The 23,136-nt window shown below is 29.5% G+C and overlaps 2 protein-coding genes and 1 long non-coding RNA gene across 6 annotated transcripts in view; 2 read left to right on the top strand and 1 right to left on the bottom strand.

The window, feature by feature from the left end:
• LOC107169003 (uncharacterized) overlaps window positions 1-23,136 on the bottom strand; it is a 50,386-nt gene that overhangs the window by 5,811 nt on the left and 21,439 nt on the right. For 2 of the 4 annotated variants that reach the window (XM_089225555.1, XM_089225557.1), the window contains exons 2-16: window positions 8,863-8,945; window positions 8,506-8,613; window positions 8,351-8,431; window positions 7,989-8,077; window positions 5,615-5,704; window positions 5,287-5,365; window positions 5,149-5,222; window positions 4,516-4,720; window positions 3,342-3,602; window positions 3,027-3,200; window positions 2,819-2,894; window positions 2,514-2,614; window positions 1,817-1,952; window positions 1,627-1,701; window positions 1,028-1,085 (exon numbers count right to left, since the gene is read on the bottom strand). In XM_089225555.1, coding sequence (XP_089081681.1) covers window positions 1,028-1,085; window positions 1,627-1,701; window positions 1,817-1,952; window positions 2,514-2,614; window positions 2,819-2,894; window positions 3,027-3,200; window positions 3,342-3,602; window positions 4,516-4,720; window positions 5,149-5,222; window positions 5,287-5,365; window positions 5,615-5,704; window positions 7,989-8,077; window positions 8,351-8,431; window positions 8,506-8,613; window positions 8,863-8,945 — 1,690 coding nt within the window. Of the gene's footprint in view, window positions 1-1,027; window positions 1,086-1,626; window positions 1,702-1,816; window positions 1,953-2,513; window positions 2,615-2,818; window positions 2,895-3,026; window positions 3,201-3,341; window positions 3,603-4,515; window positions 4,721-5,148; window positions 5,223-5,286; window positions 5,366-5,614; window positions 5,705-7,988; window positions 8,078-8,350; window positions 8,432-8,505; window positions 8,614-8,862; window positions 8,946-9,146; window positions 9,360-23,136 lie in introns of those variants that run through there. The other 2 variants (XM_089225558.1, XM_089225556.1) reach the window with 2 other exon arrangements.
• Window positions 11,209-16,716, top strand: LOC107169008 (defense protein l(2)34Fc-like). Its single transcript, XM_089227517.1, has 4 exons — window positions 11,209-11,451; window positions 12,506-13,179; window positions 14,399-14,490; window positions 16,277-16,716. Exons 2-4 carry the CDS (start codon window positions 12,769-12,771, stop codon window positions 16,431-16,433), a joined length of 660 nt encoding a protein of 219 aa, XP_089083643.1. The 5' UTR covers window positions 11,209-11,451; window positions 12,506-12,768; the 3' UTR covers window positions 16,434-16,716.
• LOC149056235 (uncharacterized) lies at window positions 18,304-19,211 on the top strand. Its single transcript, XR_016191685.1, has 3 exons — window positions 18,304-18,446; window positions 18,860-19,015; window positions 19,104-19,211. It is a non-coding gene; the product is annotated as an uncharacterized LOC149056235 (long non-coding RNA).

Genomic DNA, 23,136 nt, shown 5'->3' with positions numbered 1-23,136 from the left:
AATTCAAACTAAAATATAGGTACTTTACAATAAGACACGATATTAATGATATTATATAATTATGCACTTTTGTTTCATATAGGAGCCTTCACAATATTATTTGTAAATAAAATTATAAAAACCATTGATTTTTATTCTAAAAAATTACCATTAATTGTATGCTGTTGAGTAATGATGAAATGGGACACGAAAGTGGCCCCAACCTAAGCTCCCATCCCCTTAATTCTAGCTTGTAGAGACGAAATCTTTAGGATGCAGAATTGACAGAACATTCATTTAGGTAAAGTTCCACTCAGTATTCCAAAATTCCAAAATATTATTAAACCATTAAAACCACCTGCGCCTTACTTCCGCTTCTACCGGAAACCTCAAAAATGTTTCATGTGGGTGGGCGACGGGCGTGTCTCTTAATGTGTGGTTTTAATTTTGAAATAGATATGCATATTATCGAACGACGGCATAAAGGAAAACGATTACGCGGAATTATGGGTGACAAAATTCAAAGAGTCAAATACGCTTCGTCACCTACGCACAATAATAATTGCTACAATATAAAATTTATTTTAAATTATGAATAATTTCAGCGAATAAATGTTTAGAAACTAACGTTTAGGATCTTTGCGACGGTTCACCGAGTACCCCAACGAAATAAAAACTGCAGCAAATCGTTATTAATGATACATTTTATTTGAAATAGTAACAAAACAATAGGTATTATATTTTATGGTAACGCGTATTTCGATTTTGTGTCTATGAAAAATATCACATAAAGCCAAATTTCCAATTTTGGTTCACAACCAGGTCATCATAAATAATAAATATATGAATAATAACACACAAATCATCGATCAGAATATTTTATATGGCTCGTTCAGCTATTATACGAGTAGGTATGGCTCAAAATATCCTCGCGGTAAATAGGATTTTTAACAAAGTTGTCTGTGCCTGTTTGATTCCTAATCACAGTTCTGCGCAAAGTTCCGTACACTATTGATTTTTCCAAAGTACTGACATCGTCAACACTAACCTGTTTTTTTCTGGCTTTCATTTCCTCGGACTGATTGATGTAGTAATCTCGACCGTACCTGAATGAAACCATTTTGAGATGATTGAATATAATAATTTTTTAAACAAGGTACAAGATAATATATAGATACCCATATACAATAACATGAATTCAACCAAGTAAAATTTTAATGTCTAGGTTAATATTAGAGTTTAACTTCAAATTTAGTAACTTATTACTAAATCTGAAATTGATTTAATATGTATACATATTATATATAAATATTAGAGTATTATATTTTATATTATTAAATGTAAATCGCAGTGGCTTTTACGTTAAGGAGTATTTAATATAATAATAAATAAAAAAAACGCTTTAAATTATATAAAAAATACTTCTCCTCTCTGAATTTGGTATAAACCTACATTACTACATTTGATTATTAGACTATTAGAGTAGGATTATTATAGATATCATATTTTCGATTTTATTTAGCACAAGTTTACTACATAAAATGCCCGTTAGTTAAACGGAAACAGTATAAAAATATGCGGGACGTGGGTATTACGTGTTCTAAATTATTATTTATTTTATTTTAGGAATTTGTGAACAATAATTACCGCTGAGTGTCCGGTAACAAGGGGCTGCAGACTATTTTCAACGAGCTGGACGTGTCGTTTCCATTGATTAAATTCCTGCAGGAAAAATGTGTAGATATATAATAATATTATAAAACCTACTGTCGATGGAAAATGAAACATTTCTACTATAACTAAAACCGTTGGTGAAATAAAATTTTAAGAAACTCACAGTGATGCCTCACTACTGCTCCTGCTGCCGAAGAACGACTTATACTTGCGCTTTTCGATGTTCTCGGCGGAGTACGGGTTGTTCCTTAGTGGCGTCGCCTTTTCCCACTTGGAATGTTCTCGTTCTGCTATCGTACCTACCAATTAAAATTAGAGTAACTTTACTCGTTCTGCTTAACAATTACCTGAATACTTCATACGATGAGCTCCTGCAAGACGTTTTATTATAAAATATAGGACAAGGCCGCCTCGAGCCAAGAACTAGGGGTCTTAAAATAGACCTGATCTTTAAAATATATTATTTAAACGATTATGCAGTCATAAAAATATACCATCAATAATATAAAAATGTAAGTATGATTATAAAAGTTTTCTGATGTTAGATTTTTTTTAAATGTATTATATTTTTATACTGTTTTTAAAAATAGTTTAATTTGATTTTTTTTTTTGACATACGTATAATACTTTAAAATATATAAAAAAAACTATGTTATATCTTTAAAATGCACATTTATGAAAAAAAACTTTAAGTCTGAAAACTCTTGTATTCAATATTTTGAAATTTGAAATCCAGATATTACAAAACACAATACTTGCACCGAACCAGATATTTCTTCTATTTACTTACTTTCCGTAAAAATATACAAATACATAAAATCTTGCCCCAAAAATTAATATGTATATTTAAATACTGATACCTGGCCTGGGAGGTAACGCCTCGTCTTCTTGTGCGACATTAACTTCATCGGATGACACTGAATTGACTTCGCTATCTGTAGCGCTTGACATTAAACTAGACCTATAAATAACGATACATAAATATGATTGCTATAATAATTAAAATATTTATAAGTTATAAAACATATATTGTACAACTAACGGCATAAAATTGAATAATATATATATAATGTATATATATATATATAACATTATGGTGTGTTCAAAAATTATATTATAATATATCAATATATATGTAAATAAGAGTAAAGGGATTCTACATTACCTTGGCCTTGGCACAGGTTTTTCGTTGACTTCTATAGATTGATCAAAATCCCTCTGATGATCCATTGAACCTTGGCCTAGAAACGCGTAAACAATTACAACAAATTAATGTCTGTATATTATAATTTTTATATATTATAAAACGGACTTTGTGACAGTGGAATGCGATGACAATATTATAGTATATTCCAAAATGTAAAACGGCCTACCAGAATCTACTTGGGAAAGTGCGACGTGCTTGTTGCAAGCTTCCACTACGGGATCCCAAACAAGCGGATTGTCCTCCTCGCTGCTAGGACCATCGAACAGTAAAATTCCACCATCAATGGAGTTTGTGTCGACGTCTGAATGTTTCGTCTGCAGCGGTTCTGATTCAAAATCAGCTATATAGGCATAACAGAAACACAAAAGATACACTTGTCACTTATAAAGTTAACAGCCTTGGCGGGAAATTAAATAAATAGTGATAAAAATAAGTTTATAAATGTTGTATATCAGACATTAAAAAATCATAATTAAATTACAAAGTTCGAGCAGCTCGTCCAATGCCGAATTTGAGTAGTCAGACAGTTCGGACGTTTCGTCAGCATCGCGATCGCCTATTAGTGGCCTGGTGACTTCGGATGGGTTCGGCACTAACATAGGAACGGGTACGGGATGATGGTGATAATTATTGGATCCGGACATCTGGTTTATTCTTTTCTTTTGGAACAGCCAATTGTCTTCCCACGAGTCCACTGTAGCACTTATTCCTTGGTCGTCGGGGTCGATAGTACTGTTGCCATCTGAAAAAAATTGATAAGTATTTGTGCATAGAGGTTAGAATACATTCGACAAGAATATCATAATAAGTCTATACCACAACAGTACTTAGCAAAAATCTAGAGTACAAATTAAATAGAGAGTTAATAATTTAATATACTATGTAAATTATAATATAAAGTGTCGCTAAACAATCGATTCTTAAAATGTATGGGTTCGACTGTTCGAGCAATATACATAATATGATTTAAAGTTAGGTAATATAGATATAAAATAACTAGTAAACGAGATTTGGGTGATAAAATAAGTAAATAGAATAAATAAAATCATATTAGTACTCTAATATTATAAATTATAATATATATTATAGTTTAATAAACGCACTATATGATGTGGAGTAGAATCCTGACTGCAACGTTATTGAATCGTTGGCAGAAGTGAAAGCTACGTAAAAATTATAGTATATAAATAAGCACTACGGCACACAAAAACATAATATTAATACGTAGTAGTGGAAAATTCGAACTTATCGATATAGGTAGGTACGTTATATAAAAATTATTATATTTTACAAATAATTTCCTAACAGTTCCATTCGGGTAATCTAAAACGCATTCCTGCAATACATCAACGTCCATATATTAAACTACCTATCTAATATATATATAAACTTTGAATTGTAAAATATATTATTATTTTCAATTTATCATAAACGCGTTCGCATACGAACGTGTCGTTTAGTTGCAAGCACATATTTTATCAACAGACATTCAAAATAACAAATATTCGCGATAAGAAAGACGAGAATATTTTAATTTTGAGGCCTTATAAAATAATATATTATGATTATTACTTAATTAGGTATATATGAAAGGTACATAAACAGGTTGAAAAAGCTCGTGTTTTTTTTTATATCCATAGGTATCATACACATACCCTCAATTGTATCAGACCCGAATTCAGGCAAAGGCGCCGTGTGCCCACGAAGCAATTTAGCGTTCGACATGAACATTCCAATGGTCGATTGCGATCTTTCATCGTCATCTTCATCACCTTCGTTGTAACCATCGTCATAATCACCTTCAATATCGGAGTATGTATTATAACTGGTTGTCGTTACTTCTTCCGTGAATTCTTCCACCTGAACACCAATAATAAAATATAGGTACAAACTAACATTATACGAATATTAATACATATTTGTATCTCTTTTATCTCTGTAGATTTTTATGATTTTATGTAACATACAGGGGTTAAAGTGGGGGGGGGGCGCAGGAGGACTCAGTCCCCTTACCTCTGATGGCGGTTAAAAAGCGTCCCCTTTAACAAATTAGGATTTTATACATTAGACATTATACATAAAATGATATATGGAACGCTTAAAACTATATGGAGACATTAGTCCCCTCTGGAATTTTTTCCCACTTTAACCTCTGGTAACATATTTAGTCAGACACAACATTTTCGAAACTACTTGCTTTAATAAATGGTTAATAATAAGTATAAATACATAATACATTTATATTTTATATATTTTACATGTATAATTATTAATTATATAAAACTTACTGTTAAAGACACTCTTGGAGTTCTCCGCCGCTCTTCTGTATTTTTCGAATCGGAATAATTCTGATCTTTTAAATCTACATACATAACATTAGTTTCGTATCGATATAATAATACAATATTGGAAAAAATTATACATACCCGTTTGTTTTGGAGAACATTTAGAAATTCTAGTCCTCCTAACTGGGACTTTTTTCTTTGTCTGACTGTTGGCGACAATCTGTAATTTAAAAAAAATTATTCAAATATAATATGATACAAAACAACCTTTATAACTTACAAACATATTTATTATTAGTGCAGGGTGAAAGTTGAACAAGCAACTGCACTATAAACTACATAAGAATGGCAGGAAGCCATATCCAAGCTTATTATGAACGAAAAAGGGTTTCCACATAACATCATGTAATGTATTTAATACAAATACCTATGGAAGTAAATACTACGCGAACGGAAATATATATCATACCTTATTTAATATAGCAGTGGCCAAGAGATCTTCATAATTTTTTTCGTTTAAATCTTCCGCCAATGGAACAGCGCACTTTTTCTGAGCAGCCTTAAAATATTTATTTAATAATTGATTATACGTATAAAATTTCATTTTTACGAATTAATAATATTTTAGATTTTGAACGGAGTGATGAATGTATTGATTTTACAATGATGTGTGTTTTTTTTTTGTTTTTTTTTTTTTTTGTGTCTGTACAGTATAACTAGTCGAAATAATACTTAAATTTCGAACTTTGGGGGTGGTTTCCGATGGAAAAGTGAATATCCTTGGTGCATTATAGAGGTCAAAAGTAAACATCTTCCAACAGTTTTCGAAAAATCGATTTTTTTATAATATGGTTGTAATTCAAAAACTAATCACTGTAAATACTTGACATTTTCACCAAATGTTTATGTTAGTGTTATCTATATACAGTTTAATTTTCAAAAATTTTCGACTTTTTTGAGTTATTTATAGACCACTGAAATTTTCGATTTTTATGAGAATTATTTTTTGAAGTGTCGGTAAAAAAATCTGTCGAAAACGTGAAAATTTCCTAATGTGGTATAAATCAAAGTTAATTTTTCACTCTTGGTTTGAATTTATTATTTATGATTACAGTCATATTATTAAAAACATTCTTGCCCAAACATAGATAATCAATTATCAAAAAACAATTTTTTACAGTTATTAATATAATATATATGCAGGTATATAAAAGGGATAATTCACATTTTGATCTGTGATCATCAGTGGCGACAATCCAATTTTTTAAATCACTACTCACCATTTTACTTGGCCGTCGACCATTAAAATGTGTATTAGTTATATTACTTAATAGAGAAAATTTGTTAAAAACTTGAATTGTAAAATTTTTGTGTATTTAACCAAATTTTTGGAAAAGAATTACTGTATTACGATTATGCAATCCAACGTAATACATACTGTCTACTGCCTATACGCCTTATACATTTGATTATTAAAACATAACCTTATTATAATGACCACAAATTTAAAATATTACAACATACATATTATATTTTTTTGGTTAAAACAATACTACATGTTAAAAATAATAGTCTAGTCCTCTTATTATTTCGTATTAGGTTAGCCTAACCTAACCAGCACATATAAGAATGACATGTTTAGTCATAGGTATGAGCTTTTTTTTTTCCTGTTCAAAAACCAGGAACGCGCGGTTGGGAACTGTTCAGCACAATACTGCCACCCGTCCCTGTATCGTTTATTCACCAAATAAGACAATCGATCTATACAAAAATTGGGGGCCCCTAACCACCCAAACACAAAAATAAAACACTTAGTCATATGACCTATGATAAACCGAATTACCTGAAATTATGTGTCCGGTAAACTAAAATACTCAGTTTATGAAAATATGATTCGTTATAATAAATGCGTACTCTGCATTAAACTGTTCTATTAGGAGAAGTTTATTTTACTTAATTAACGAAATTTCGTCAGCAAGGATCATTTATCATTAAATTTTTTTTTGGTGATTTGTGCAATGTTATATGTATAACGAAAAAAGTAATAGATAAATCTGACGTCTAACTTATACCTATTTGAAATGTTAATAAATGAAAAACAATAATATAAGAACTTTATATAGTTGCAACGGTATAGTGTATCGGGTGCAATTGTTGCACGTTGCATTTTATGTAGAGATTCACGTAAGTAGTCGCTAATCGCTATACTCAATGTACAATCTATTAATATATATTTAAAAACGAAGTAATATGGCAAGCATAGCGTCATTTGTAGCACACTAATGAGTAATATTAACAAAATGAAAATCAACGCACCTATTAGACGAATTTAAAATATGGTAACTATACGTCTATAACTATCTAGGTAATTTTGATTTTTGAACTGTACATTGTTTCTTTATAGTATAAGTATTATTAGAGAGTGAATTCACAGAATCCATAAAAGTCAATTAGGATCAGAAACAATATCCTATATTATATGTGTGTTATAACAGTTATAATATAACTTATACTTTTAAGTTATATATTAATAAAAACTAAAATTTTGTTGATTTTTCTGGGAGGGTAAGGATTCTCCCCTTCAGCTCACGTGGACATCTCTGTTGCACATTGTAATTAAATATATGGACCATACAATTTACAAAACTATTTTAAATAATAAAAAGTTTTAACTTCTAACTTTTAAGTATTTAATTAATAATAATAATAATTTATTAATTAGTTATTGTGGTAATTAAATTACTTGGAAAATTAAGTAAATATTAGCAGCTTTTTTTATGATATAGATATTTAAAATAAAGTAAAATATTGAGGTAGAAAAAGCATTCACTGTAAAAACTGACCTGTAGCTCTGGAAGATGTTCTACGTCATGCGACACTTCTTCCAAAATTGTATTTAATTTTATGGGAATGCCGTCAAACTCATCAGACTCTAAAAGAAAAACGTATACTAATATAATATAGGTTAGGTGTATATTATGTACAGAAAAACAAATTATATTGGATTGAAATATTAACGTTTAAGGTATATATAAGCAGTGAACCAAAAATAATATAGCGGCCACCGCTGCTATAGATTATACTTGTATACAGTGCCAAATGTTTAAATAAGAAGACAAACCGTTCATTTTTTACTTTCGAATGCGCTAAATATGTTTTTAATAGATCCTAACGATCCGTTTGGACAAATATGATTAATAAATACCTATACCATTTATGATGGAGTGTATGGCTTCTGTCAGCGTGGTAGCCAACTGTTCGTGGTACTTCCAACATATTGACATGTCTATAGGCCGGAAAAAAATTATTTAACATTAAATATAATATATTATAGAAGTACAGAAAATTTATTTTACGTACACAGCGGGTGGGTGGACAGGGGTGTGAGGCATACGTCATCTAGGCCTCCGTCCACCAGCCCTTCCACTAGCCGTTCCAAATAATCGCGGACTTCAAAAAACTTATCTTCTGTAAAACATAAAACTAACAGTTTTACAAACATATACTATATTATTAAATGCAATATTGTCATACTGAAATAAACTGAAAAATTATTATAAAAACCTATTAAGAAAATGTCAAAATACTTTATTGTAAATGTAGATCCGTAGATGATTATTAAAATATAAAGTAGACAAAATTTGATTATGCACATAAACAAGTTTGTAAAAAAAAGTTATGCATATTTTTTTTAGTGAAATGCATGAGTGTACTTACGATCATTTCCCGCCTTGGACGCCACTTTCGCTTTTAATTTGGTGTTTAAAATATCCCGCTGTTGGATGCACAGCAGTTTATGTCTGAAAATCGAAAACAAGCCATTATAACATTAATAATATAACCTGTCTTTGGTTATCTGTGAGTTTGACGTGTCACGAGCGGTGATTATATAGTATACGTATATTATAATAGTCAAAAACACTCAAAACCACATAATGGATTGATGATATTAATATTATTGTGTCGTCGCGTTGTTTCGATTATTATTATTATTTGATTACCGGCGTTTGTTGTTTGCGACGTCTACTCTGCCGGTAGTAGTATTATTATTTATTATTATTATATGATCATGTTAATGACATCAGACCGAGGCGGAGAAAAACTTAAACAAAAACAGTTCAAAGCAACAGGCGAAAAACATGAACGTGAACACGTCCATATCATTTTGGTCGTCGGTGTAGTCCGATAGAAAAGGCCGGTCGGCCATCGGTATCGCGTTGACGCTCATGATCGGACAGCGACGAGACTTAAAATAATAATAAATATTATACTGCAGCAGCAGCGGCGGCGGCAGACATAACGATACCAGTCGGAGCACGTATCGGAAGAACCGGAAGAAAAGAATAAACTTTCACCATGTGTCCCTATGTATACTACTATAGTATACAATATATATATATATTATATAAACATAATATTTATATTACAGTCGGGAGTGACATAACAGAATATACGACGATAGAACGTCCCAGTCATTCTACCTAAACTTAATACATAATATTCATATATAATAATAACAGTCATGTAGCATAAAATCACGCCCGATTTGCACCGTCTTGCGGCTTGCTCCCTCTTTACGGCTGCAGGGAACAGTCCAAGTATCGCGTAATCCATGTGATTATATTATAATAATGTTTTGACAATATTAATATGTGTTAAACCAACTGCGACAGAGTATCACTGTATCAGGGTTTGAAACTTTTATCATCCTCTACTTTACTGTATACAAATATAGGTAATAAATAGGTGATCCCGTGCACTTTGTTTTCCGTAAAAAGCCAACTCTTATTAGATTATAATTCAAACTTGGTTCAATTAACGTTTATTATTTTTGGTTCGATTAACGAATCGTTAACGGGTAATAATTGTCAGCAAAAATATTAAAAATTAAACGGTTATGATTTAAATCCGTGAAGGTAAATATATAGAAACCAAATATTAATTAAAATTTAAAATGATAACAGTTATTTTGTTTTATATCAATAAATTGTAAACAGCTATTTGTAAAAAAAATCCTAATTGTTACTATTATTATTATCTGTAAACAATGGTAATCATTTATGTACAAAAAAATTCTACTTACAACTCTTTAAAATGTGAGTTTTGGAAAAGATTTTCTAAGTGCACTACTACATGGTAGTGGAAGGTAATCTTAGTTCATCAATCTCTCAATTTCGATATTTTGAAAGCAAATTCTTTGACTATTAAATATTAATTGAATATAGCTCAACAGAAATATTCAATATTAATTGCTAATCCAATCACAGAGTTATACAACTGAAGCGTTACTGCTTTAGAGACCACACGTCCACACGTATTGTCTAGACTAATCATTTAATAATTACCTATTTCATAAATGATTTTTTAATTAATTAGAAATCTTTTAAGATAAGATCTAATCACTTGCAACTGTTGTGCAAAACTCGTTTTCAATTAAATCGATTTTATTTTTTGTCATAATTCAATATTAGAGACCTAAATTTTTTACTAAATTTTTATATTCTAGCATATTAAACGGGATTATCAATCCAAATCTAAAAAAATTATTTGAGATTATAAATTCATACGTTGTACCTATTATATATGTAATCAATTTGATATTATATTATATAAAAAGTTCGTTTTGTTTTTTAGTAGGTGGGTAATCACTAATTATGTACAAATGTACAATGGACGATTGTTATACGTTATACCATAGATTTTATAAAATTTATACATTTATAGTTATAAGTTTATTATAAAACCAAACTGATGATTAATGTGTGTCGAGTGATGTAAAGTCAAAAAATTTAATACTATCTATTATCGAATGAAAACAACTAATTGAGTACAATATTATGTTACATGTCTGATATCAAATGATTTTTTGATAAAAGTTATCGAATAGTATTATTTTTATGGTGTCCATTGCTGGTTACGTTGTTATACGTTCAACTTATAACTTATGATCTATAATTATCAAAAATATATTATATTTTCACTAGGTATAAACATACTATTTTCTACCATTATTACAGTGAAATAAATGTTCCTCATATCAACTGATCGAATTATATAATACGGTGGTCGATTTTATGGGTTCATATATTGTCATAATGTATAATATGTTGTAATTCTCTGATCATTACTTTTGATTAGGTAAGGTTAAACATATATATTGCTAAGTTCCTTATCATTTATAAAAATTATAATCTGATCAATATTCAATTTTCAATAAGTACTGTAAAATCTAGTTTAGTTTTAATTCATATCCAATTCAGCTATTCGTAATATGCTTACATAACACTACAGCGCACACTCATCAAGGTAAGTTGGACGCATTCAAACATATTTTTTATTATATTATACATTATTTAAATATAGATAAGTATTATATTATATTTCACAAATCTGTCGTTGTCGAATCATTGACATATATGATATATTATAAACGTTAGTGTTAGTCCACAGATTGTTTATCAGTGGCGTATTCTAAAGAGAGTCCATAGGATCCGGACCTCCCTCATCCACCAATGACTGTATTTTTAATTAAATTATTATTTAGACGAGGCTAAATGGACAAGCAAAATAAATAGCAATGATATTCATTTATCAAGACATACATCTAGATGTTTATGAAATTATCAATAAATTGATATATTAATTATTTAATTCCAAAAAGATTAGATTTTGCATAAAAGATGTTGTTTCAAATCGTCAAAATAAATAATCATTGATATTAAAATAATTTTATTGTAATGCATTGTAGCAAATTTAATTTCTATTTCAGTGTAAAGTTGTAGGGTGTGGGGTGCCGGAGCCCCCAACTTAAATGTGTTAGGAAAATTTCTGAATACGCCAATGTAATTAATATTTAATATTTGAAATAAGTTAGAACTTAGAAGAAAAATGTCTTAGTGCTTATAATCCGTACACCCTCTTTCCACAACTAACACGTCATAATCGAATTTAAAAAATTTAAAACAACTATTATAAATTATTGTGAAACACTATATAAATAAATTCATAATACAAATCAATAATCATAATTTATAATATTGTAAATCAAGTTTCATTTAGATTAAAATTATCATTTTCATCTTAAAGAAATGTTGGACTTTGTTATATCACATATCATTAATTATAAAAGGTGTACAAATGTTATTTTCAATATTTTTTTATAATCGATTCAGATATTTAGGCCCCGTTATATTACTATATATTTAAAAGCCTATCTTGTTTTCCGATTACACTTTAATAATTATTATTAGTGAAAAAAAAAACAACAACAAATTTACTTTTGGTAGGAGGGTTGATTATACCTCTATCGTAGATAAAATCAAGTAAAAATCAAATTGCTCGGCCTTTTGTTGTATTGCAGGCAGTAATCAGTGACGTGCTTCAGGACGACTGACAGAACAAAATACTATAAGTTATATAAGTGCGGTCAATGTAGGCAATTCTATCACCTAAAACTGTGTGGTAACCACAGCGCGCGAGGACGACATCACCGTTATATCATATTATCACTTCATCGTATGAAAACAAAATAATAATTTCCGGTATACTGCTACTGTTGCTACTGCGGTAACGGTAAGTCATCATAACATATCGTATTTATATCGTAATACCGCGGTAACTGCGATGGCGGTGGAGACCCGTAGTGCGGATGCGACGACGACGTCCGTGGTGATCGCGCTGGCGATGGTGTTGTTGCTGCTGGTGGTCGTGCAAGCTCCCGGCGCCAGGGCCGTCACAGACGACATGCTGAAGATTGCGTGCTCGGACATGACGCCCAGGCACCCGGGTTACCGGCCGGAAAACACGCAAGGCTTGCCGTGTCCGTACCGGCTGATAGTGGATCCGTCCACGCCCGTGGTGCCCGGCAACCTGGTGAACATCACGCTCACGTCCTTCGGCATTACCATGCCATTCAAGGGGTTCATGGTCCAAGCTCGGGACAGCGACGGCCGAGCGATCGGCACGTTTCTGCCGGAATGCAAGAATGCGACGCAACATCACATGATCAGCTGTTCCAACGGCGACGAACCATACGTGAGTAGGTTTTTGTTTTAAGGGTTTTTTTAAATCGTCTGTTCACCATATTATATCCGCACTACGCTGAGCTGATAGTTAGGCGATGCCGTGGATTTCGATTATCGATATTTCGCCAGTATAGTGATATCAATTACAGGTACTTACAATTAATGTATACTTATAGAATTTTATTTTTATTTTTTTTCTAACTATCACAAATCCATAACTTGACAAACTTCTAAAATCACATGTTCAGCTGTTTCACTGGAAACGAACCATAGCTGGGCGATAGCGTGGTTTTAGATATTCGATGATTCGCAACAGTATACTGGCATATTGATACTATATAATATTTTGTATAGATAGAATTTTATTTAACTTGTCACGCCTCTAACGAATTTCGACTTCTTAGGAACTTGAATTTGCCTACGATTTAAAAATGATTTTGAAATCGTCGGTCTTAATTTTCAAGTCATAGGCTTCGGAAGCTCGCTGTCTTCCATTTTAATACACTCGCGTACGCGTTTTCCGTGAAAATTATCTATAAATTTAATACGTGAACGCATGTTTGTATACACAGATATAGAGTATTGTACACTATATTATAGTATACTGTATATCTGTGTTTGTATACCACTGTGTGCGTAAGTGATAATGCATTATTTTATATTGTACTATTATACTTAAATAATATATAATACGATTATTGATTATTATTTCACATTTTTCATTACCTATATATACTACAAAATTCAGATGAAAATATTTTATACTTAATTTTTCTTGATTGTATTATATTATATTATACGCAAATCTAATATACGTGATGACTGTAATCTGTCAGATTGGTGGATCCTTCCGATTAACTATATTATCATGTACGATTTAGTTTTACATTTATTGTTATTTTATTATTAACTATTTATTAATTTCAGCCATTTAATATAGAGTAGTGTTTATAATAGTTTATAGAACAGTTCAATTATAATAGTAAATTATTAAACTTATTCAAAATCCAATGCTGTATAAACATGCTGTATTAAATAGTTAGTAACAAAGTCTTGTAGAAATAGTGATGTATTTATATACACTAATAATATCGGTTAAGAAGTAAGCTAAAGACGCATAGGCTAATCAGCTTTAACCTAATTATAATTACGAGTATTAATGTGTGCGTAGTAATAATTTATTTAGGATTAATCAATACTTTATGATGGTTAGAATTTTAATTTTTCAGAATGCAGTGGTTCAGTCAAATAATAAATATAAAATAACAGATACTTTTACGTGGATAGCTCCATTGTCACTTAAAGGATCTATTCGATTTAAGTAAGTAAATACATTTTATTGATTTAGTATTTAATTGAATTTAAGGATACATAAAAGTACTTTTTAAGAATTTAATTTAATTGATGTTATTTTAAAGTACTCTGTAGGTAACTAAGTTGACATAGAACTAATACATAATAGACTATTACAACATTATATACATATCCTAGCTTTAAAATCTATACATTATAAATCAAAACCAGTTTCTTTATTTTAGGCCATTAAAATCTATCGCCTAGGATCTAATCTACCGGGTTGAGCATATAAACATTGTGAGGAAGCTATTAGAAAATTCTGATGAAAATAATTAAATAATACTAGATTGAATAAATGTAATCCTACCTATTTTTTATCATTAATCAACTAATACATCACTTCCCTAAAATTAGTGAGGCGAAAAACCGAAGGAAAAAAATTAGAATAACACCACGTGTACACAAAAAAACATGACTGATAACAGTATTAACGTTACTTGCAACAACTATAGACCAACTATAAATACTTTAGTAGTCGAAGAAAACTCAGATGGCCACTTTATCCTTATTTCTCCTTATTATGATTTATATTTGAATAATATAATTAAACTAAATTATCAAATTCACTATTTTAAAGATAACTAGTTCAAAGCCTCAGAGGTCACATAAAGTATTTAATATTATAATAATGTATTGATTATATAATAATGTTATCTAACCACATTTATACATACATAACGCAATAGACTCATTATAGGCATTACCATTCAGAATAAAATACAAAACAAATTTTCAAAAAAAAATCTAGGCTAACAGTGTGTTTTGTTCTGATACGTTATAAATTATAACGTAGATTATAACTTATAATCCTACAAGAGTGCTATGAAAGTTTTTAATACTTTTTACTATAGTTTGTATTGTACATACAGTAATTTATTTGTAAATTTTCTACTTAGAATTAACGCAAGTGATAGCCACAAACAAAAACAGAATTTCGTTTTTGTATTTTATTAGGGATCAATAAAAGCACATAATATACGCGGTATTACAGAAAATAGACTATAATTGATTTTCGGTATAACGACGGTTTCAAAAAGTAATATATGTGACCTAACCTGATTGTGATAATATATTATGGTATATATTAATTATTAGTATAATGTACTCTAGGTATAGTAGGTATGTATTAGGTAGTCAATTTTCGGTCTCACTGTTTGTAAAAATAAACTCAGCATAGGCTACAATAAAGGCAAAACATGGAAGATGTTGAGGGGAAATTATCACCTCTTTTTTTCTGCAGTTTATAGGTGTCCAGGGCCCAGGACAGTAGTGGAGGGTATACGGAGGTATACGCCGTATACCTTCTGATCATTATGAATAAACGCCGTATACCTTTTGGTTATAAATTGTATGGGCACTTATGACTTATACGTATCTAATGATTTCAATGATGTGAATGATGTTTATAACTTATGTATACCTTCTAATTTTTTTACGACTACAGCACCTATATTTTTATGTTTACTAATTTATTTTTATATGTTATTTAAGTAATCTTCTAATGATTTTTAAGTGCCTAAATTACAAATTATGCATATAAGTATAAACTGTTCTGAAATATAATTAATTTAAAACGTTACATACAATTTTTGTAAAAAAAAGAAACATATACCAATGCATAGCTATAGAAAAATTGTTTAGTTGGCAAACAAAATGCTACAAATAAAATGCTTTATAAAAGATTACTTTTATTACGTTTGGAATTCCTGATAGTTGCTTATTATTAATCAAGCAAATTTTTTAATTTTTAGGTTTACAGTTGTGTTAAATTTTGAACATTTCTGGACTAATGAAGAGACCGATGATATTCCAGTAGCTTCACTTTCACCAGAAGAATTTAATATAAAAAACTCTATTAATCATGAATACTATATTTACAAATTGTACACTCAAAATTGTTTTACCTAGTCAATCAAATAATAAATGTCTAAATAGCGAATATTAAGGTTAGGCACATAATAAATAATGTTTTATTTTAAATCGTTTTTTGCTAAATATAATAATGTTAAAATTAAAATGTAGTATCTGACCCTGCATTGGGTTGCACGTCACAAATTAACGATTCCGGTGGATTTAACCAGTCTTAAACTTCATTAATTTTAATTTACACATATTTTTAACGTATTAATTTGTGTAGTTTTGATCAAATATAAAATACAGTTCTAAAATTAAATATATAATTTAGCAATAATTATGGTAATAACAATTTTATTTAATTGTAATCAATGGGTATTGACAACATAATAAATAAAATTATATATATACATTATACATATACGAAAATATTCGTTTTTCATGAGAAAACAATTCTCTATGGGAGTCGCTCTTTAAAATGCAAAATTAAAAAATTTGGCGTCCGTATGCACATCCTCGGATGTAGGAATATCTAGCCTCTTTGTACCAAATTTTAGGACCACGAGTGCTGTAGATTTGACTGTGAATTTTTTATATACATACAGTCACACACAAACATTAGTTTATAATATTTATAAAAATTGTAATTAAGTTTTTACTTGGATATGCAATAATATCTGTGTAAATTATTTCAACAATAATCAAACAATGTTTTAACTTCATATACATTTAATACCGTTCTACAACAACAAATCAGAGCTTAACTAAGTATAATACACATAATTATGGCAGAGGATTTGTAGCTCTAAAAAAGCTCTAAATATGCAAGCACTTATGCACTAAAAAACCCCATGATATGCAATTAAAATATGCTCTTAAAATTGTTTTCTATCCTAATTTTAATCCTAATCGAATAAAAGCCCGCCTGGTGTACACACGTATCTGTGGTGGGTGGTGATGTCGTAGGTATAGTGACGTTAAAATCGTTATCGCTTCTAAAGCGCGTCCAGACCGAGCAGCTTTTGCCGCGCGCCATGGCCGCTCGGCCTCCGTTGGCCCTGTGCCTCGCGACAAATACGCGTCCACACGGTGTGGCATTTATTTCCCGATTATCTTCCAGTAGACAATAATTTAAATACTTAAAAAATAAGAACTGATGCCACGCGATTTTGCCGAAAATACGTCCACACACACGCGGCATAGATGAGCGGCACAAGCCGCGCACCGCCTACTAGGCCGATCAGAAATTATGCCACGCGGCATCAAAAAAAGCCGCGGAAAATGTATTTACATATGTATTCACACTCATGCCGCGCGGCAAAAGCTGCTCCGTCTGGACACGCCTTAAGAAAAATGTGTGCCCGAGCACAGTCAAAAACCATATTAAACGACAAAAATTAAAAATAAATAAATTTTTATCCAAACATTTTGACTGTATTGTTTGAAACAAAAATATCATTGTGGAAAAAATCAATTCAATTAAAATATGTCTCAAAAAATATAAAATAGCGTGTAAAAGTGTAAAATATGCCCTACAAACCATAAAAACACGTAAAATATGCATTTATATGCATAATAAAATTTCAAAACTAGCTTTGTGGAAGCATGAAACGTATTTGTTTCACATTCTGCAAATTTTGAAACTGTGCAAAAAAAATATGCAAATGCTACAAGTCCTCTGCCCTACACATAATTAATATATAGTCTCGGCCTCTCGGGAGTCGGGTGATTGTGCCATTATGTATCTATATTACCAAGTACTCTAATGTATATATACAATCATTTTTATCTTTCTGGAATTTTAACAAGATATGTTTATGGTATTTTGGTTTAAATGCATTAGATGTGAACAAGATCGTTATTTATTTCAATGTAAACATTGTTATTTACGTTATTATTTAACAAGACAATTTGGTGTTTTAGGTTTATGGACAAAGCGATAATGCAAATGGTCTTATAATTTCAATGGAAATTGTATATAAACGATATAACTTATAATTTTGAAAACAATATTATAATATTATTGGTAACATTTCTGGCGATTCACTTTAAACTCTACAGTCGATTGTAAGTTGTAACCCAAAGTTTTCATATTAGTCGCTTTAATTTCATTTTTTGTAATGCAATTTATACCACTATAAACCATATACATACCTGCTACCTATATAATTAATACCATATATAAACATATGGAAAGGATGGTTGTATAATCGCTTTATAATAGATTATAATATGTTATACGGCTTAGAATGCTTCCCATCAGTTTACGATTTCAGTTTATTATTATATTTTCTTCGTATGATATGAAAGTAAACATTTTATAATACCACCCTTCGACTTAACACTACAGTCCTACAGTGAAACCGTGAATTAGATTTAATTTGTTTATACTAATATGTTTAAGACCTAATGAGTAATAACTGTGTGTAGTGTATATATAATTTTCGAAATCAATATTTTCTAGTTTTACTACTTTTCAGATGCCTTATAGTAAAAAAAAGAAAAATAAGAACCCAATGTATTGTATGAAAAAAAATTGAATAATCCTGCATAACTGATACGGGCCAGATTTATTATAGTAAACAAATCCGGACAGATCAAGAACAATCGTTGACTTTTCAACATCAACAATTATAGTAAGATAATAAATACCAATTCTTATAATTATTTGTTATCCATTGAAAATTGAAATATTAAATTATTGGTCGCCTTACACTCTTACAGATTACAGTCCACTTTCTGGATAGGAATAATGAATACAGCTTTGACGCAACTCAGTCATTCTACATATAACAATTAGTAATCCCTATGAATATACCTAGTCAATTTATTACACATTATTAGTTATTATCTATTTTATCATTATAATAATGAATCATTATCATCATCATGACGATTTGTCGATTTACCTACAGACTTGAGTATTAATTGCTTATAATACCTACCTACTTTAATAGTTAAATAATATAAGTACCGCTATAAGATGATAATATGTTATAACAATGCCGTCGATATAAAATCCAATACGCGTATTGGGGGATGGCTCACTATTGCGCGACGCATACTAAAATCTCTTAGATGAGTTAAATGTCCGTACAAATAATAAGTACTAAAATGCCTATATCAATATATAATTATATAGTATTCAACAATGCAATATAATAATATACAGAATAATATTATGATATTATGATATTTTGTCAATGTCATTCATGAAGTGTCACGCGCACACGTTTGTGAGTTAGCGCGTCGGTAGAATATTTTAATATAGTATTAATAGGTTATAGGTATAATGTCATTATAGTATTAAATTCACTACTCATAGGTAATAATAATAAAGCTCAACATAATTTATATTATACAATATTGGTACATTCAACTGTTCCATATTATGTCTTATGTGGGTCACACACTCGCACGAAGACGTGTGTGTATGTGTAACGTTATACCTGCAGACCAAACACCGTATTTTAAATTTTTTGACATTATAATTATTGTTACAAAATAACATTTAGGAAAAATTATATTTTTTAACGTTATCGTTTTCCTTGCTTTAAAAAAAAAAGTGGTAACTATCGTGGATGTCGCTCTGTTGTACAGTAGGTTACAAGTGGGCTACTGTAATGGATGGAATTAAATTTGAATCCAACGAAAATGTTCGAACATTACCTATGCAAAAATACAAAATGAAGTTCAGAGAAAAACAGCTATTATATAGTAATGAGTCTAAATTAGTGTTACTGAAAAATTATCGTTTTCGCGTTAGCCAAGAACAAATTATCGTATAAAATACATAAACGAGAACTAAAGTTTCAATGTTAAAGTAAAATTTAAACAAAAAGTTTAACTATATAAATATAAATAGCGTATAATAATAATGGTCTACCAACCTAAACGTACTCTTTTTACGGTACTTCAGTATTAACTAATATTATAAATGTTATATTTATTAGGTAATTGATTTAAAAAGTATAAATTTAAAAATAATAAAACAAATCGGTGTTGCATTGATTAGGTACCATATTGGTTGGATTGGGCTTTATCTTTCTCGGTTAAATTTAGATGAAATAATCTGTATTCGAATAGTCCATCAAACTATTTGATAGCCACAGCTTCAACTATCGATAGTGCTCATCGCTATAATAGATACTAGTTTTGGTGAAAATTATAAAAACTATTTTCAACTACTTACAATGGTGCAAATTTCGTACCCTTATTTTGGTGCAGATTGCAAATTCCCGAAACCGTTGTCGTTTTTTTTTGTGGATGTTCACTATTTAAATCCAACAGTTTAATGGTTCAAACTAGTTTTTAATATTTTGAATTACTTTAAATAAATTGTGTAGTTTTTATCCAGGTTTAGAGTTTGAATTTGGTTGTTGTGGTTATTTATGTGACTCCGACAGATTTTAATTATAAATTGGTTAACACAGCCCCAGTTGGCAAGTACCTGTACTATTATCACACTATTTAAAAAAATTCTAAAATTTTTTCTAATTTTTTCAGGTTAATATTTTAGTTTTCATTGTATCCTAATCGTTTTAGGTATTTTCTAGCAATTACCTACTTTGATTTATTTTAAAATAGATTAATGATAAGCGATAAGTGATAACACTTACATTTATAATACATAATATTACCTATACACATATAGTATATAATATGTATATATTTATTTATAATTGGCATTTATTCGTACAAAGCTGTGGTTTCAAACAGTTATATAGTATAATATAGAAAACAATACGTATCCGGAAAGTGTATAATATGTAGAGAGTGTCTTAGAAAACTCGTAACCTCTTTGACCATTTTAAAATTTAGAAATCACCTTACAATATCAATTCAAGCAAGTATTAAAATACTGTTATACTTGATGATACTATATTATGCTATTCTCTTGTACTTGTAATTAATTATAATATTATTCGTTAAATAGCAAATACATTTATAAAATACTGATACACGAGGAATATTTCAGTGGTTTCTCAATAGCATCAATCTATTTAACCTATTATTGCGTCAGTGATATTAGTAAGCTATTAAGTTTTTATAACTTGTTAGTTGCTATACATAATATCATATATTAGCTTGATAGTAAGAAAATACAAAGTTAATATATGTATATACATAAATAATATGTATTTATTATTATAAAATAATCTAGTGCATTAAAAGTACATCATACTAGTCATAATGTGTATACCTATAGGTGTACCTAGGTATCAGAAAAAATAGAATTGCTGATTTGATACTGTTACTGGCTAAAGGTACCTAGTGGGTTAGGTTTAGGCATATATATTTATGTAATGAAAAAAGTACTAGATAACTCAATTTTTTTCGCTCCCTGAAGTGTTTTTAAGTTGTGTATACCTACTCGTGTTTGAGCCTTAAGGTATCTAAATAACTCGAAAATTACATAAAATAATTTATTTTTATTCGCCTTGAGATTTGAGATATCGAGACTCGACTGTATTATTAATTGCAGCAGTTTAAAATTACTAATATGGGTTATATTTTACACTACAAATTATTATACTAGGTAAATATAGATGGTTGCCTTAAATCTTCATTTCAGTTTTCACAGTACGTTAGCACTGTGTTTTGAAATTGTATGAGGTGTGATTCAACAACACGAACACAATAACTTGGCATATGTCAGTATCAGACAGTATACATTTTTTATGTAAACTACTCTAGAACAACAAGCCTGCGTTCCGTCAGATCACTGCTGCGCACGAGCCATGCGCGTTTGTAAAGGACACAAATAAATACGGCGGAATCTGTATTATAGTAATGTACAGGTGTACATAATATTATATACTTATGTTTTATTCAAATGTTAATTTAAACATGTATACCTAATTACACGGTCATTGTTTCGACGGCTGCGCCGGCCTATACAATCATTACAATGGGTCATTTCAATAGGTCAGTGTGGCGGATTTAATACCATATATACGTCATAAATTACACACAAATATAATGTTATAATAGTATATACTTGTTAATTGTTACACATATATATATGTATACACCTTTAGCTTAATGCACCTATGCGGCCATAAATATTATAATAGACACGTATAATTTACTACAAATTCGAACGACCTTGAAAATTAAAAAAAATTACCATTTAAAAACGTTATTTTAAAATTCATTAAAATTTCGAAGAATAATGATTAAAAATAATTCATATTTTATAAAAATATTAGTTTGTTACCGATAAAACCACACACGATAAGTGTTGATAAATCGTAGCAATTAAGTGTAGGTACCTATTTAGTATAATATTTACCTATTATAGATACGTTTATTTAGTTTGCAAAATTTTAAATAAGATAAAATTAATCTAAATAAATATTGTGCAATTATCTATAAGAATACTATAAATATATAATTGTGAATAAACTAATGGAGAAAATATAACTATTATTATCACTATGTTTGATTAATTGTTAATAGCGATTATTAATAGTAAAATAACAAAGTATGAAAATCTGTAACACTAATTATTATAATATTAATAAAATAATTTATACGAATTTTTCAATGAGGATAAAACTATAAAAATATTATTGATTATCAGAAGAAAAATTATATTAGTTTTAGGTAGGATATATTTATTAGCAATATATAATTGCCTTATCGTTTATTATATTACGTTATATTCTAAGCAATAAAAAATTAAATAAATTATTTTTATTAGTTATATATTAATAAATATCATGTAATATATTCTGTGGTTTTACAATGATAA

Source organism: Diuraphis noxia, unplaced genomic scaffold (genome assembly GCF_037042655.1).
Source record: "Diuraphis noxia isolate RWA-SAM2 unplaced genomic scaffold, SU_Dnox_SAM2 contig0004, whole genome shotgun sequence".
In the NCBI taxonomy this organism is placed as follows: Eukaryota; Metazoa; Arthropoda; class Insecta; order Hemiptera; family Aphididae; genus Diuraphis; species Diuraphis noxia.
This window is presented reverse-complemented; position numbering and strand designations above follow the sequence as displayed.

Excerpts from the sequence above, each read along its gene's own strand:
- LOC107169008 (XM_089227517.1), top strand. The coding sequence starts at position 12,769 with ATGGCGGTGGAGACCCGTAGTGCGGATGCGACGACGACGTCCGTGGTG. Across the intron at positions 13,180-14,398 it reads CCAACGGCGACGAACCATAC|AATGCAGTGGTTCAGTCAAA; the intron begins GTGAGTAGGTTT and ends TTAATTTTTCAG. Across the intron at positions 14,491-16,276 it reads AAAGGATCTATTCGATTTAA|GTTTACAGTTGTGTTAAATT; the intron begins GTAAGTAAATAC and ends TTTAATTTTTAG.